Below are 17,483 nucleotides of genomic sequence, written 5' to 3'. Positions count from 1 at the left end.
CCAAAGTCCCGCCGGCAGAATACCGCTGCGCGGTCAAAAGACCGCCGCGGTAATTCTGAGTTTCCCGCTGGGCTGGCGGGCGACCGCCAGAAGGCCGCCCGCCAGCCCAGCGGGAAACCCCCTTCCATGAGGATGCCGGCTCCGAATGGAGCCGGCGGAGTGGAAGGGGTGCGACGGGTGCAGTTGCACCCGTCGCGATTTTCAGTGTCTGCTTGGCAGACACTGAAAATCTTGGTGGGGCCCTGTTAGGGGGCCCCTGCAGTGCCCATGCCATTGGCATGGGCACTGCAGGGGCCCCCAGGGGCCCCACGACACCCGTTCCCGCCAGCCAGGTTCTGGCGGTCAAAACCGCCAGAGCCAGGCTGGCGGTAAGGGGGTCGGAATCCCCATGGCGGCGCTGCCCGCAGCGCCGCCATGGAGGATTCCCCAGGGCAGCGGGAAACCGGCGGGACACCGCCGGTTTTCCGTTTCTGACCGCGGCTGTACCGCCGCGGTCAGAATGCCCATGGGAGCACCGCCAGCCTGTTGGCGGTGGTCCCGCGGTCGTTGGCCCTGGCGGTCCATGACCGCCAGGGTCAGAATGACCCCCTAAGTCTTCTCCTATTTGTGAAGAAACATCTACACGACCCTTGTAATAACCTGAGATGCATTTGCTCTCTCACAGGAAGGACATGTGACCAGCGAGATGAGCCAGAAGAGACCGGGACCCTCAGCCACGGAATCCTACGCTGAGACGGAGATCAGCCCTCAGATCCGCCATCATGTTCCTCACTTGGTATGACTTACTGCAGTTCCTTAGTTCATTTGACAGGGATGGGGAGAGCTATGGGCAGGAAGTACCACCTTTTCAGGGACTTTGATGAAAATATACGAAAGAAATCTCTGCACACACCAAGCTGAAGTTTTCAAGTGCTTATTAACAAACAAAATGAAAGAAAAAAATGTTCACTTAAACAAACATGCATGCACAAAAAGGCAAGACTACAAGTAATAGGGCCATGCTTCATGGGAGGGGTCGACATACAAAAAGGAGGGACAGATTTAACAGATCACCCACATAGAAGCAAGCGTCTTTGAAGAGCATGCAAAGAAACAAATAAAAAGCGATGGGCGGGTAAGCCCACAGAGTAGATAGCACATGTCTCGAAGAGACAGCACATGCGCTGCTGAGGCAAGACTTAATGAGTCTGTGAATCACAGGTTCTGGTGACTTAGGGATTCTGCCAGTGAACATAAAAGCCATCCAAGCAGAGACAAGGACACATTAATTCATTTTCATATATAGATCTGAACTGGAGATCATGCGTTGAGACCAAAGCAGAGACGTTACAGAGGTGCAGGATCTGAAGCCATGGGAGACTGTACAAATGACCTTCAAACTGATACGAAGGTGTTACATTTCAGCTCTGAGCTAAGTATTGAAATATTTCTGGCCTACAGTACGAGGCACAAGAGTGAGGCTTTAAACGTCAGAGATGGGCACAAACTTGGTGGCATTGGTAGCAGAAAGATGGCTGCAGGTGTTACAGTTAGGTTAAAGCAATATTTTTAATTTCATAGTACAATAAATGATACATAGGGTCTCAATTTCAATCCAGATAAAGCAAGCAGCGATAAAAGATCTTTATAGAAAGAAGAGCATCAAATGTGTGCATGCCCACGCTGAGGTCTGGATCATCTGAAATGACGCTTCAACGATTTAGGATGTACGATATGGAGGGATTTATAATAATTCAGCTGGGATCTTCTGAGGACAGATACAATCATCAGCCAGCCAGAAGCAGTGAGTCAGGGTAGGACTTTATTGAGAATCTGCAGCTCATAAAAGCGCCAGGTAAAAGATACCTGAGACTTCAAAGGAAGATCTGAATCCAACTTAATCCAAGTTTCTGATCACCATGACAGAAATTGAGCAACCCTTGATCTGTTCCTGACTACCCTAGCGGGAATGGAACAATCCAAAATTGGCTCTTGACTCCCCTAGTGGGAATGCCACCGGGCCTAATTTCCAGTCCCCAAAACAGGAGCCCAGATATCCTCGCTTTCCTTGATAAGCATCTCTTCAGACCTTCACCTTTTGTTGATGAAATCTGGATGTGGTTCATTCATGACCTCAGTCTTACAGGAAGAGAAAGTGGGTTTTCAGAAGCCTGCAAGTAAAAGGGAATCTGTTAAACTAAGGGAGGAAAGCAAGTGGCTGAAGGCTGGCAAGGGTGAGGTTGGAGTCTGGGTGACTGTGGCAGTGAGGATCTCTACTGACAGCCACATGAAAGGCTCACATGTCCGGACGTATATTTGGGGGGGTGGCGTTGGATGGTGTCAGACAGAAAGGATTTAAGCCTCTTGAATACCATTTCTTTAAGGCTTGATTAATACAAACGCCCAAGCAAGATGCATTGTTTGTGGCTATTAATTGCTGAAGTCAAATCTAAATGTATCAGAACATTGACATTCTCAGTAATCTAAAGTCTTCCAGAAAATACATCAAGATGGACCCAATGTCACATTGGCACCAGAAATTAATCATATGCCTTGCTGATACCTCCAACTCTCACACATCAAATGGCAGGACTGAGGATCTAAAGAAGAACAAACAGAACAGTCAAGAAAGCAAGGAATATCTACTTTGCATTTCACACACTGCAGACACCAAGGGGCATATTTATACTATGTTCGCACCAAATTTGCGTCTTTTTTTACACAAATTTGGAGCAAACTTAACTCCATATTTATATTTTGACACTAGACACGTCTAGCATCAAAATATTGGTGTTAGCACCATTTTTGGATGCGTGCACCTATGTTGCTTCAATAAGATGCAAGGTAGGCGTTCCCATCTAAAAAACGGTGCTAAACCCTTAGCGCCATATTTATCCCCTGTGCTAAAATGACGCACGGATGGGAGGAGGGGCCAAATAATGGTGCAAAGCTTGCTTTGCATCATTATTTAATGCCTGGGTCAGACCAGGCGTTAGGGGACCTGTTGACCCATTTCCATGGTGAAACACCATGGAATGGGTCCACAGGTGCCCTCCTCAAGCCCCAGGAACACCTCCACCTACACCAGAGGGACACTAGAGGATGGGGGACCCCATCCCAGGTGAGCAGGGTAAGTATAGGTAAGTATTTTAAAAAAAAATTAATTGCCATTGTGGGCCCTGACATGGGGCCCCATGCATGGCACCGGGTGCAATGGCCGTACCCAGGGGACGTGGTGGGGTGGTGGGCATGACTCCTGTCCTGTCATGACTCTCAGGAGTCATGTGGTATGGATGGTTTTGCGTCAGGAAATGACGCTAGGCTGGTTAGAGGCATTTTTGTTTTGTCTAGCATAGTTTTTGGAGGCAAAACCCCCTTCACCCATACCGCCAACCCCACCCTCACCTGGCTAACGTCATTTTTCCTGACTCTAGCCCAACCTGAGTGCTGGCTTGCGGCATTCCATAAATTTGGCACCCGGGTGGCACTTTGGAATGACGCAAGCCAGCGCTATACTTTTTGCCGGAAAACTGCGCAACGCTATACTTTTTGCCGTAAAACTGCGCAAAGTATAAATATGTGGGCAAGTCTAAGAGGAAGACAATGGCCTGCAAAGGTTAAGGACCCACTGCTTTCCTATTTACTTTGTAGGCCAAGTTCCAAAATGGTTGTGAGCCAACACAGCAAAGGCTAGTAGTGAAGACACAGCTTTAAAACTCTAAATCCATGCAGCACTGGCCCCTGAGGTCTGGTGCATTTGGCTGGTCTGGTGCATGGGGCTGGTCCGGTGCATACGGCTGGTCTGGTGCATGAGGCTGGTCCGGTGCATGCCGCTGGTCTGGTGCATGCTGCTGGTCCGGTGCATGAGGCTGGTCCGGTGCATGCAGCTGGTCTGGTGCATGTGGCTGGTCCGGGGCATGCAGCTGGTCTGGTGCATGAGGCTGGTCCGGTGCATGACGCTGGTCCGGTGCATGAGGCTAGTCCGGTGCATGCAGCTGGTCCCGTGCATGCGGCACCAATCACGGTGCACTCTTGACACCTCACCTTGAGGATGCCATCAGTGGCATAACACAAGATGCCCCTGGGCAGAATCTCACGAGGGGTCCCTGAGACACAACAACTCACACATATTTTAGGCTTTAGTTTGAATGGGGGCCACCTGGAGGCTGGGGCCCCACTGCACCAAGGAGGCTGCAGGGGCCTGCAGTACATGCCTGCCTGTCGTAAACAGTAGCTTAGATTAATTCAAGCAATCCACCCATCACTCTTTTGTGTTCCTCAGTTCAATCCTTCTGTATTGCCTCACTGCCAAGGTCACTTCAGGTCCATTTGTAAGAACGAACAAATGCTGGTATAATTTTTCATGAGGATCACAGGCGCTTCTGCTTCTTGGTTCACCCCATGGGCACATGGTCTCAAAGACTCACGACCTGGCCCTGTCGGGGCATCTCCTGCAGTGGGCAGGAGGGGCCTTTCAGTTGTTCCTTCCCAACTTCTCACGTTCCTACCTTTTCCAGGGTCCTCTGCTTTGTACAAACCTACCTCAAGCACACCTCAGTGTCTGCCTTTCCCATCCAGGCAGGCTGAAGCAGGCTGTTCTCCTGGCGAATTGCAGAACCTCCAGGTTCCTCCTCCAGAACCTGGCAGAGGGGCGTTGGCAGTGAGTGACCCCAACCACGGAGCACAGGAGAGCGCATCAGCCTCCTGCTGTGCTGCTGTGACCCCTGTGAGTCTCTGCTAGGTCAGACTGCTGGTTCCCGCCCCTTACTTATGTCCTGTGTATTCCACAGGTCCAGCTGTACCACCAGCTTCATTCACCTGCATTTCCTGGCTGTTGTCTGGTCCTCCCAAAGAGATAAAGCCACATTATTTGTCTTCCAGAGTCAGCAGGAAGGTGGGTGGAGTTGGGGGTTCCCACTCCAAACCAAGTCACAGAAGGAGAGGCTTGCCTACTTGACTACCTCTGGGCCTATCTCTTGAACTCTTCTGGAGAAGTGTGGAGCAAGAAGGGACAAGGGTTCTCCCCACCACAGAGTCTGGTCTGCCACAGGGACCTCAGGAATGCAAGTAACATTCCTGTTTGGCAGGGCCATCTCCCACCTCCATCTGCAGGGGCCTGCGGGGGACTGACAGGTGAAATGGAATGAAAAATAGGAGAAGCTCCAAGACTGAACAACGTCCTGGCAGAGGACCAATTAAAAGGCTGTAACTAATCTATCGCTACCACCACTGTCAGTCCCCCACTGCCCAGTGAGCTGCCCGTTGGCACACTCAGTAAGGTAGGCTGCGCACGATGTGTCCCTCCAGACAGACCCCTCAACGGGTCACTGTCCGTGACACAGTGGGTCTTCAGCACACATGCATGATGGTCATGTGCTCAGGCAAAAATCCCAAAACCATCCGAGGCTTGCTACGGGAAGTTCAGGACAGGGGCGCAAGCTCGCCCGAGTCATGCAGGGGGCATTTTCCATCCAAACAGCACCTGTTCCTGTACCTCTAGTCTTACGCCCAACTATACCCAACTATACCCAACTATACCCTTCCTCCAGTCACACCGAATGAAACATAAAGACGACAGATAACTGGGCTCCCGGGTTTATAATATATTTTTTTTTAACATTTACATCTGTATTTATTCATATTAATATTTTTGACCATTTTACTGGTATTCACCCATATTTATTTTGTGTTCTCAGAATAAGTGGAGTCGTAACATTGTATATTTCCACATCTGTTTAATTCTTAGACATGCACTCAGTTGTGGATGCCTGTCGCTTTTTAGCATATGATGAGCTATGTATAACAAAACACTACACCAACAGGTGCACACTAGCTTCATATAACAAACTATGTTACCATATGCCTTATTGAAGGAGCTCTCATCCTGTTTTTTAACTTCCTATCTGTCTACCTGTTCAGAGATTGCCTGGGATTCATGGAAGACAGCATGGAGAGTCTCTCACAAAAAGCACCAATTATCAGTATTTTTCCACGTTTAAAAATAAATACAGACAGGAAACACATTGTTTTCTGGAATATATTTATCCTTAAAAAACAGTAAAAACTAAAGCCTTACAGATAACGTAAAACATCAAGACAATCATTAACAGATGTTCTGTAAGCAGTAGCTATGACACACTCTTCATGCCAGGCTGTATTCTGCGAGCGACATACCACAGTACAGTCGTAGGGGCCTCGCTGACCACCGTGTAAAGGGTAAAACACACTACAACTTATGGTTTGTCAATAAAGAAGAATGTAATTGATGTAGGCCCCATCTAGAGCACCACAGAAGCTTCCTGCAGCCCGGAGCAGACATGGGCCTTATGCACTTCAGTGTGGAGTTCCTTCACACTGGATGGTCAGTCCCACTCAGACACAGAATAAGTCGGGTTCCCTTCCACACTTTCAGGAGACGTTGTTCAATGTCTCGCCAGTTCCTGGTCTGGTGGCATCTCTCCAAGGAAGTGAGGAGAGGGGCTCATCAGAAGATATTGTGGCAGCTCTGGCCTCCGTAATGCTGCGTGAAGTGCTAGAGCCCCACTGGCCTCAGGGATCACTTTCTGGCCCTAACAGAAGCAACAAAAAAAACAGATGATGGACGAAGTGCTGAACAATGCAAACACTCACCCCCAGTCACAGATCTGGGTTTAATCCATTGTTTTGTTTCTTTGCCACGCCAACCCAGTTTGCACCCAGGCATAGGCAAATCAGTCTTGACCCTGGTCGGGAAAAGTCCAGTCTTAACTGCCAGGCCAGATCCTCCCTGGAATGTAAACAAGCATTCTAGGATGGTTTCAGGATATCACACTTCATTAGCCAAGCAAGCTTGAATCAAGTGGCATAGTGAGCACAGGACCCTGGCCAACTTTCAGCGACTTTAACGACACAAAAGGATGATGGACAGAGTGCTGAATCTTTTCAAACACTCACCCCCAGTCACAGATCTGGGTTAAATACATTGTTCCTTTGCTCACCAGGCCACCCCAGTTTGGACCCAGCCATATGCAAATCAGTCTTGACCCTGCGCCCCATGGGAACTGTCCAGCCCGAACTGCAAGGCCAGGTCCTCCCCAACAGAAAGCAAGCTGCCTGGTGGGATTGGTGTGGCTTGTGGGGTTTCATGGCAAAGACCTGTGAATTGGGGGTGAAGTCACACTGGGGTGCCATGATCCGCAGCCTGAGGCTTCAAGGCACTGGGTACTGCTTTATAATAATCTGATTAGTGCTTCATCCCACATATGCAATAAATAGAGGGCTACCTAGGTAATCATAGGTAATCCTACTCACCTAAAGTGTTGCCACTCCACTTCCTGTGCGTCTTCGGACTCCTCAAGCCCTGTGCTACCAGTAGGGGCTCTAAGCTCCTTCTGACCCATCCGAGGGGTTGTGGTCACTCCCTCCAAGGGGACTGATAGCTGCACCGTCCAGGCACTATCCAGAAGAGGACACCAGTGGAAATCACAGCTGGACAAAAATAGGTATATTCCATATAAACTTCACCAGACCATCTCCAGCTCCTGACTTGTGTTACCCCACCTCTAGGTGCTGTCCAGCAACATTGCCGCCAAGTGGGCGCACATCAGACATAAAAAACATTCATCCTTCCGAGCGGTGTACATCTGTGGTGTGGCACAACATACATACACCATACACTTCACCCTCAACATTCATCCTGTAAGTGTCACAGATGTACACCTGGAATGTCATGCGATGGTCCATTATGTCTGGGGATGTCTTCTTGATACAGGACAGGGGCAGCACATATTTGTATAGTGCACATTCTGGAACTCTGTTCTTCACTCTTCTTATCACCTGGGTACCTTCTTCAGAGCTTCTGAGTGACAACCGGTCCTTGCTTTTCGTGAAGAAAAATAGCTGGTAATTGGGCAATTATATTATGAAGTGCCAAGAAACCCTAGGATGTTTCTCACACTGGCTAAAGGATGCTAATAGTTACCCAACTAGGGCTCTTACAATAAGGTGGCAGGTACATCCGCAAATAGGCGTTCAGTTCTCGTTTTTAAGTCTGCTCCGGAATGTTCTTGGACCTGGGAAACAGCTCAACAGGGAAATGTTATTATCAAACCCGACATATGATTCCCTGAATCAGGAGGCAAAACTAACTAGGGTAATGCTGAGAACTCGACCTCTGGAGGGTATTGGCATGCAAATCCATCTCTCGGTTTGCTTACCCAAGGCATGCCAATTACTTGGACCGGGAGAAGTGTAGTCCCTGTATGGACTTAGATGCTACCTGACTGGACCTGTCTCTAGTTTATTAAGTCTTGCACATTGAAATAAAACTATGACATACTCAATAAGAATGACAGACATGAGCCAAAGTTTACTTAAAGAATATGAAACAGGAATACAGAAGCTGGACCATTAATCAGGTCAGCATATGGGTATATAAACCATAAATGCAAAGAACTTCCAACACTGCAATTACAGGTTCTATTATAGGATTTTAGACAAAGGATTTTATTCATTTACTCAACATGGTTCCCAGGATGTCCATCAATGGCGACCAAGCACGAAGAGAGAATGTACCACAGAAGACATTTGAAGATTCTCTCATAAAACTGATACATTTGTTCTCGGAGTCAATTCAGGTAACATGAGTTGATACAAAATATACAATACAGACTGAGTCAGCCCCTTGATTAGGTACATCGTGTCCAGTATGACTGGGAAAGCCTCAGTCCTTCAGTGCAAATCTCACAGTTCTTTATTACAGCAGAGAACATGGCGGCAGTGATCAGGTGGTATATTATGACGTTATTTAAAGATGAAAGACATCATGAAAATAGTTTGACCTTGTGAGGGCAGCTTGATGGGGCTAGAAGTCCCAGGTACTGATCTATGTAGGAAATTACATTTGGGGGTTACTTCTGTAATGATCTCATGGTGCCTCCTGCAGATATGCCAAAAGAGTATGGGGGAGAACGTAGAGGAGTGAATTCAAATTAAACAAAAAAGATTTCAGCTAGAGAAGGGATAAGGAGCGGCCGTGGGTGGAGTGGTAGGGGTGGTTTACGGGGTGCAGGGGATTAGCACGTAAACATTTAGAGAGTGTCATACTTATGATACACCAGTCTCCACTCTCCACTGAATTTTGGAAAAGGTTGGCAGGTGCGTCTGGAACCCTCCACCTAAAACCTCACTGCTCTGTGTCCTGGTGTAGCCTCTGTGCTTCTGGTGGACAGCGGGGAGGTTAGCTGTGGTCCCTCAGCAGAGGGGCGGGTCCTAAAGAGCCAACAGTATGGTCATTCTAAACATCTACTGTGCTTTGACTATCCACAGGATGGACCAAGGGATGCAACATCAAGACCAACTAAATCTGGACCTGCGGCCGTTCCACTGTCCCTTGCCCCGGAGTTGAGGCCAGGAAGAGACGGTGCTCTTTCCAGCTCGGTATGGGTACTCCTGATGTGGGATTTTATTGGTCAGGGGTGGGATCATTTCATGGTCATTAAAGCCTGGATGATCTTAAACTCTCTGGCACGTACACTGCAGCCGAGATCACTCTGCCTCTACTGTTCACTGTTGCTTCTACTGAACTTTGAATTCCTACATCTCACCTATGTCCAGGTTTTCATTAGATGTCCTCCGCCAGTGATGCCTCAGGCGGGGGTTGCCCAGTACATGCCTTCTTGCTTTGTCACTGTTTCCCTATTTGTCTTTCACTTGTTCTTTCTCCCATTTCTTCCAATCCTATACAAAATACTTTATTTGGGTGCCAGAACCATCAAAGTGCCCAATAAAACATTGCAAACTGTTGCGAATAGATCTTGAAAACATGCAGCACCAGAATATAATACAAACTCGTAGTTTTCAAGCACATTTAAGAAGCCGCCCTGTAGAACCTCAAAATAAAATTATTGTTAAAAACAACAGTTGAAATGCAAAAACATCCCCATGCACAGTCACTAAAATGATACACACTTGGAGGTACCAGATAGAAATACAATCTGAAGGTCCACGGGCTCCTTGCGCATGGTCTTACAGGGTTGACATTAGATGCAAATACAGGTGTCACACCTAACCCAGCAGGTAAGGGCTGTGCCAGCCGTAACCACATGCCCCAGAGGGAGATGCTCACAGGGGGCACAGTGAACAAGAACCGCCAAACAGCAACAGAGCATATTACTCCGACCAGAACTCAAGCTAAATATTTGTTATCAAATACATAAGCAACTCACTCATTATTATTGCAAAACCAAGAATATTGCACGCGTGCTCCACAGGCTAAGCAGAACACGGCTGACTGCAAATGCAATGTGGCCAGAAGTATCTGCTTTTAGTATTCTCAAAGCCACTAGACAATGAGAGGTACCCAGGTTCTGGCAAATCTGCCATAGCCAATTGCTGCATGCGCTGCGGTACCCAGGGCAGAAGAAGAGGACGTGCTCTCCTGTCTCAGGGGCAAGAGCACAAACTGGGCATCTGACAGAGGGTAGGTCCTTCTTCCAATCTGAATTAAAAACCAAGAGGGGTAGACAAGCCAGGCAAAACCACACATGCACGCTCCTAGCAACAGGAGGGTTATGGAATCCAAAAAACCTCAAACTGGGGGTACAACGTAAGCTCTAGGAAATGGTTGGTTACACAACCAGAAGACCCCCTCAAAACCTGCTGCCTAAGAACACGTGCCCAGGAGGAGAATTTCAGTCTTGCAATCTGCGACCTCTGGATGTCGGAGGGCTTCTCCCACAGTCTGGCCAACCCAAGCTTCCGGAACCAGCAGGATACAAACTTGACCCAGGGAATTCTAGAAAAAAATTATATTGCCTGTCTGTATTTATTTTATAAAGTGGAAAAATACTGAAAACTGTCCTTCTTGAGTGACTCTCCCTGTTGTGCTTCATGGATTCCAGACAAACTGCTAAGCAGATAGACACCACGGGGATTTAAAAGCAAGATGAGATTCCCTTGAATACAGGCATGTGTTAACATACATTTGTATATAATGCTAATATTTGCCTGTGGGTGGAGTGTTCTGTTATATTTGGCTGCTTAATTTGCTAAAACACGACAGGCATCAAAGTATTAGTGAATGTTTATCAATTAAGAAAATGTGGAAGTAGACCATTTTACCACTCCATTTATTCACAAAACATAAAATAAATATGGATAAATACAGACGGAAATGTAAAATAAAATCATAAAACCGGGGCCCTACTTATAACACTGTTCCAGTGTACATGCTTGGTCTTCGTGTGTACTCTAATGTCCTCTCTGTTCCATCCTTCCATTTGCATCCTCTTATTTTTCCATCTTACCGCATCCCAACCTGCCTTACTTTGCGTTTCTCTCAATTGTCTACAAATGTATCATAGTCTTGCCTCACATTATGGTCTTCCCTTCCTGCTGTTCCCTGAGCTTTTTCTCTTATCTTCGACTCAATATCCCTTGCCCTTCAGATGCCCAATGATGAATCCAATATTTCTGTTTGCCTCTGCCCCTCCTGCAAATTCATTTTGTCTCTGTCATGAACATCTTATACCCTGATTTCAGATTCAGACTTAGGGACTGATTTTTGTGTTGGTGGAGGGGTTACTCCGTGACAGCGGTGACGGATATCCCGTCCGCTGAAATCTAAATCCCATAGATTAGGCTGACACTCTACACTACTGCACGCCACAACGGTGATGGATATCCCATCCGCTAAAATCTAAATCCCATAGATTAGGCTGACACTCTACACTACTGCACGCCACTCTACTCTGTGCCACAACGGTGATGGATATTCCGTCCACTAAATTCTAAATCCCATAGATCAGAATGACACTCTACACTACTGCACGCCACTCTACTCTGTGCCACAGCGGTGACGGATATCCCGTCCGCTGAAATCTAAATCCCATAGATTAGACTGACACTCTACACTACTGCACGCCACAACGGTGATGGATATCCCATCCGCTAAAATCTAAATCCCATAGATTAGGCTGACACTCTACACTACTGCACGCCACTCTACTCTGTGCCACAACGGTGATGGATATCCCATCCGCTAAAATCTAAATCCCATAGATTAGGCTGACACTCTACACTACTGCACGCCACTCTACTCTGTGCCACAACAGTGACGGATATCCCGTCCGCTGAAATCTAAATCCCATAGATTAGACTGACACTCTACACTACTGCACGCCACTCTACTCTGTGCCACAACGGTGATGGATATTCCGTCCACTAAATTCTAAATCCCATAGATCAGAATGACACTCTACACCACTGCACGCCACTCTACTCTGTGCCACAGCGGTGACGGATATCCCGTCCGCTGAAATCTAAATCCCATAGATTAGACTGACACTCTACACTACTGCACGCCACTCTACTCTGTGCCACAACGGTGACGGATATCCCGTCCGCTGAAATCTAAATCCCATAGATTAGACTGACACTCTACACTACTGCACGCCACTCTACTCTGTGCCACAGCGGTGACGGATATCCCGTCCGCTGAAATCTAAATCCATAGATTAGACTGACACTCTACACTACTGCACGCCACTCTACTCTGTGCCACAGCGGTGACGGATATCCCGTGCGCTGAAATCTAAATCCCATAGATTAGACTGACACTCTACACTACTGCACGCCACTCTACTCTGTGCCACAACGGTGACGGATATCCCATCCGCTAAAATCTAAATCCCATAGATTAGACTGACACTCTACACTACTGCACGCCACTCTACTCTGTGCCACAACGGTGATGGATATCCCATCCGCTAAAATCTAAATCCCATAGATTAGACTGACACTCTACACTACTGCACGCCACTCTACTCTGTGCCACAACGGTGATGGATATCCCATCCGCTAAAATCTAAATCCCATAGATTAGACTGACACTCTACACTACTGCACGCCACAACGCTGATGGATATCCCATCCGCTAAAATCTAAATCCCATAGATTAGGCTGACACTCTACACTACTGCACGCCACTCTACTCTGTGCCACAACAGTGACGGATATCCCGTCCGCTGAAATCTAAATCCCATAGATTAGGCTGACACTCTACACTACTGCACGCCACAACGGTGATGGATATCCCATCCGCTAAAATCTAAATCCCATAGATTAGACTGACACTCTACACTACTGCACGCCACTCTACTCTGTGCCACAACGGTGATGGATATCCCGTCCGCTGAAATCTAAATCCCATAGATTAGGCTGACACTCTACACTACTGCACGCCACAACGGTGATGGATATCCCATCCGCTAAAATCTAAATCCCATAGATTAGGCTGACACTCTACACTACTGCACGCCACTCTACTCTGTGCCACAACGGTGACGGATATCCCGTCCGCTGAAATCTAAATCCCTTAGGAAAGAATGGGATGTAGATTTCAGCGGACGGGATATCTGTCACCATTGTGATGGAGTAACCAGTCTGACAAACTCTACATTAGGCACTTATTTTTTAACAGTAGGAACAATTTGCTGTTTTATTGACCTTTTGGGATTTATCGTCTGGGCAGTGAGTGAGAGGAGTAACTATTTATAGAATAGAAAAACAAAAAACAAACTGCCCAGACCCTCCGTTGGTTTTTGGGAGGCCAGCTAACGGTAGGTAGAGAGGCTGAGAGGCACCAGGAAGCAGCCTACACAAGAAAGGTAGTGAGGTCCCCGGAGTTGACCTGGAAGGGCTCTTATTGAAGATTACGTAGTAAGGCCGGGAAGCGGGTCTGCAGGGGTTTGCTTGTTGAGTCTCCTGTGGTGAGGGAGTGAGGCACAGGGGCAAATTTACAAGGAAGTGGCGCAGGGTAGCGCACCAAGTGACCTTGCTGCACTGCCCTGCACCACAGGGAAAGGGCAGAAATGCACTGTATTTACGAGATATGGTGCATTTCTGTCCTTTTCCTCTGCGCTGGCGCACAATTTGCTTACCAGCTCCAACGCATTCACCGTTGCACCATGGCGCATGGGTGTCTGCATTGTTGGCAGGATTGTTTTTGTGCAGGAAGGGACACCTTACTTCAAAAAAACAATTCTGGTAGGTGTGTTCCTCTTTGTATGTGTGCTGCAGAACGCAGCGCACATAGAAAGAGGAAAAAGTGAGGAGAGATAAGGTTATTTCTCCTCTTTATGCCTCCCCTCGGGAGGCATAAGAGTTTGACGCAATCCCAGGTTTACATTGACTTATAAATCTGAGAATGCATCAAAATCCATGGGTGTTGCATGGGAAAACCCACTGCAATGCCCATTAAATGCTCCCATGATGCAGTGTAAGGCAATGCAGAGACTACCGCGGTGTTGCATTACACCATACCTATGTGGCCATGAAAAGCCACTGAACTTGGCTTTGCGTGGCCTCATAGATATGGTTCAGCACTCTGCGCCACCGGAGCGTCATTAAAAGTGACGCACCTGCGGCACACGGGGCTTGTAAAAGGTCCCCCTAGTGTCCACCAACTCCCTCCATAAGTAATGATATACAATGGGTAGTGGGTGCTGGGAGAGGTTCAGTCTGCCCACCTGCATAGGACAATATCCCCATGAGATACCAGGCACTGTGAACTTTGGGAAAGTTTTGCTGGTATAGTTTTGTACCCTGCAAATAGGATATGAACATAGTTAGCACTAGTGCAGTTCTAGATGTCTGCACAACTGAGTCCCATTAAATGCACATTGAAGAGGCTGGGGGATGTGTTTTTCAGCTGATATAAATAGCGTTTGAGCACTATGGAGGGGCAGGCCCTGGGTTCTGGAGCATGAAGTATGGTCATCTAGAAATGCTAATCGACATTTGCTTTATCCACAGGATGGACCTGAGGACAGCAAATCCAGCCCAACGAAAGCTGGACCTGCAGCCCATCCTTTGTCCCCTCCCCCGGAGTTTAGGCCAGACCCAGACTGTAAGATTCTCACCTCGGTAAGGCTTCCGGGGGGCTCTCACTCATTAGACAGGAAGGGGAATGAGGTGGGATTTCTGTATCCACCCCTTTGAGAACATTAAGTGAAGCAGTCTGAAAGTGCTTACATTTCACAAGGTGGAGATATGTGGGACAAAGTAAGAAGTCCAAGGTTAGACTGACAACACAACTGGACTCCAAGCTGGAATTGACTTAGATGGCACACGGTGCCGACCATATCTAGACAGAGTGCATCTGGTCTCTTATCCAGAGTTTCCTGGTCCTTATTTTAGTTTTGAGCCTTGGACTGCATGGACTCTGTCCTCCATTTTATTGGTACTCAAGCTTCCAGCGCATAATGGCAGTAGCTTCTTTCACTCTACTCCTGGTTGATCTTCATCCTAATCATAGTGTCGCATAGGCTCTCCTTATCCTAATGAGACTACTGGATTTTTGGGCGGCAAGATCGTTCACAGTGTGGGGGACTAAGTCTGACCCACGGTGAAGGACCCTTGTCACCCCAAATCCGGGTTATGCTCCGGCTAACTAGCAGTGCCTCATCTCTCCCGAGGGGAAGGGACAATTGGGCAGCCAAGCGCATGACATCTTAGTACTTCCCAGGGAAGTCGTGGTCACAACCGGTGCTCTCATACATAGTACGGTCTCATATAAAAATGACAAAGGCAGTTTAAGTTTTAAAGACTGGTTTAATTAAACGACTGCATTTTAGAGAGTAAGGCATGAGCTGCGATAACCAGAACGAAACAACACAGTAGGATTAAAATAGTAACGGTGAGAGTGAAGCACAAGAATAAGGCTATCATAGTGCAACTATATTAAGTTCTCTCTAAGTTATATTATGAGCACAGCATGTGAAGCTCTAAGCCTGCCTTTCAGGTTCCCCCGGGAGAACATCAACCCTCATACCTGAGCAAAGGCCTGTAATCTGCATCAGCATCTGCAACGGGGCAGTCAGCATCTAGTTGTGGGTTCCTGGTCGGAATCTCCCTCTGCCTGTACTAGGACTAGAAAGTGATTTTATAACTAACAAGAAGAGGTCCCTACGTAAGGATGTGTATCGTCTATGAACACCAGAGACTAAACTTCTACCACGTGTTCCGGCAATGTACCAGACTGTAGCTTTGACTGAAGCACAGGGTGAGAAAGTATGCTGAACTAAACAGTGTGATAGAAAGAATAAAACAAGACCGTAAAACTGGTTATGGTAAAATAACAGTGCAAGGCGAAATAAAACGTGTCTAGGGTAAAGTGCACAGAGGCCTAATATGTAACCCTAACGTGCATAACGCTACACTAAAATGGCACTAACAATGGCTACACTACAATAGGGCAGAGGTGAGATTCCATGGTCAGCAGAGAAGATAGATAAGGAAGTAACATCACAGATGTGCTGGGGACATCCAGCAGTTGAGAGAGGCAGTCAACGGCACTCCCTGATGATGGCTTCTCCCACATTCTTGAGCGTTTCATCTGATCTAGTATTTGTACATAATCAGGACCATTGGAATTATGTGGCAGAGGAGGACTAAATTATGTAGCAAGGAGGACCAAATTATGCGGCAAGTAAAGATCAATTATGCAGCATAATGTGACACATTTTATGATAGTATTACTTCTTCTTTATGTCATTATTACACCTGGTAACTGTCTGAGAAAAGAGTTCACCTTAATTAGTACCAATTTAACACCCAAATACAGCAATTAGCAACTGAAAGATGACCAGTCAACATTTGCTAAAAGCCTTCTGGTGCGCAGGAACATGGGTTTCCATACTTTGTGTAACTTTTGATTAGTTTGAGCTAAAAAAACATTTTTTTAAAATGACATCTGCTGATTATGTGGCAGATGATGGCTTATGTGGCAAATCGATAATTATGTGAAAATTGCTGCAGAATTGCATAATTCCAGTGGACCTGTATATAAAGCAAGGGAGATTTTTGTGGCAAGCTGTGTGCCAGCATCAGTTCTAGACTGGAGGGGCAGCCCATCCCTTACATATGCAGTGGAGGTCTAGTCTGTCGGTGGAAGGAAATAGTCCAAAGACTATGGTAAGAATGGTCTTGGTTGGTGGGCCCGCCAGGTCTGGCCAATCAGTGCCCCCTTTGTTGGTGGGCCAGCTTGGGGGATGATGTGTTACGTAACAGAAACTTGTTTATTTTCACAGGCGTTCACAGTGGGGTTTTTGTGGTCGGTGGTAAACCTAGGTTAATTGGCTATGGCTGATGTGAAGCTTTGAGCCTTGTGCACATAAATGTGGAACAAATAGGTTTGCAGTGGTTGAGATGCCCTGAAACAGATACTCTGAATCCAGTATTACACCTGGGTCATGGGTCAAGGGAGAGTAAGGTCCAATAATGTTTTTTCTGAGATATTGGAGAGAAATGATTGAGGAGAACTGACCAAAATGACCGTGGATTTACACTTGATCGCAGGTTTTAAGGAACTTGGAAACAGCATCCAATCTTGCCAAGAGTCACATTTGCAGATACTCCATACACGCATAGTGCGGAGAGGACAGTAGGTTCCAGCGACTGATGATCACAGTGGAGGTGCAAGTGGTATAGTGAGATAACCTCCTGGAACTGGGGTGGTTAGACAG

At 47.2% G+C, this 17,483-nt stretch overlaps 1 protein-coding gene across 6 annotated transcripts in view; it reads left to right on the top strand.

Annotated features, from left to right (window-relative positions):
• PRKAG3 (protein kinase AMP-activated non-catalytic subunit gamma 3) overlaps positions 1-17,483 on the top strand; it is a 313,220-nt gene that overhangs the window by 114,801 nt on the left and 180,936 nt on the right. For 3 of the 6 annotated variants that reach the window (XR_011202029.1, XR_011202028.1, XM_069227140.1), the window contains exons 2-4: positions 665-775; positions 9,286-9,396; positions 14,773-14,883. Coding sequence is in view for 1 of the 6 variants with exons in the window: in XM_069227140.1 (XP_069083241.1) it covers positions 665-775; positions 9,286-9,396; positions 14,773-14,883 (333 nt within the window). In the remaining 5 variants the exon portion in view is untranslated. The remainder of the gene's footprint in view (positions 1-664; positions 776-9,285; positions 9,397-14,772; positions 14,884-17,483) is intronic. The other 3 variants (XR_011202031.1, XR_011202030.1, XR_011202032.1) reach the window with 3 other exon arrangements.

This window comes from Pleurodeles waltl, chromosome 3_2, assembly GCF_031143425.1.
Source record: "Pleurodeles waltl isolate 20211129_DDA chromosome 3_2, aPleWal1.hap1.20221129, whole genome shotgun sequence".
Lineage (NCBI taxonomy): Eukaryota > Metazoa > Chordata > Amphibia > Caudata > Salamandridae > Pleurodeles > Pleurodeles waltl.
Note: the sequence above shows the minus strand (reverse complement) of the source record. Positions and strands in the feature narration are given on the sequence as shown.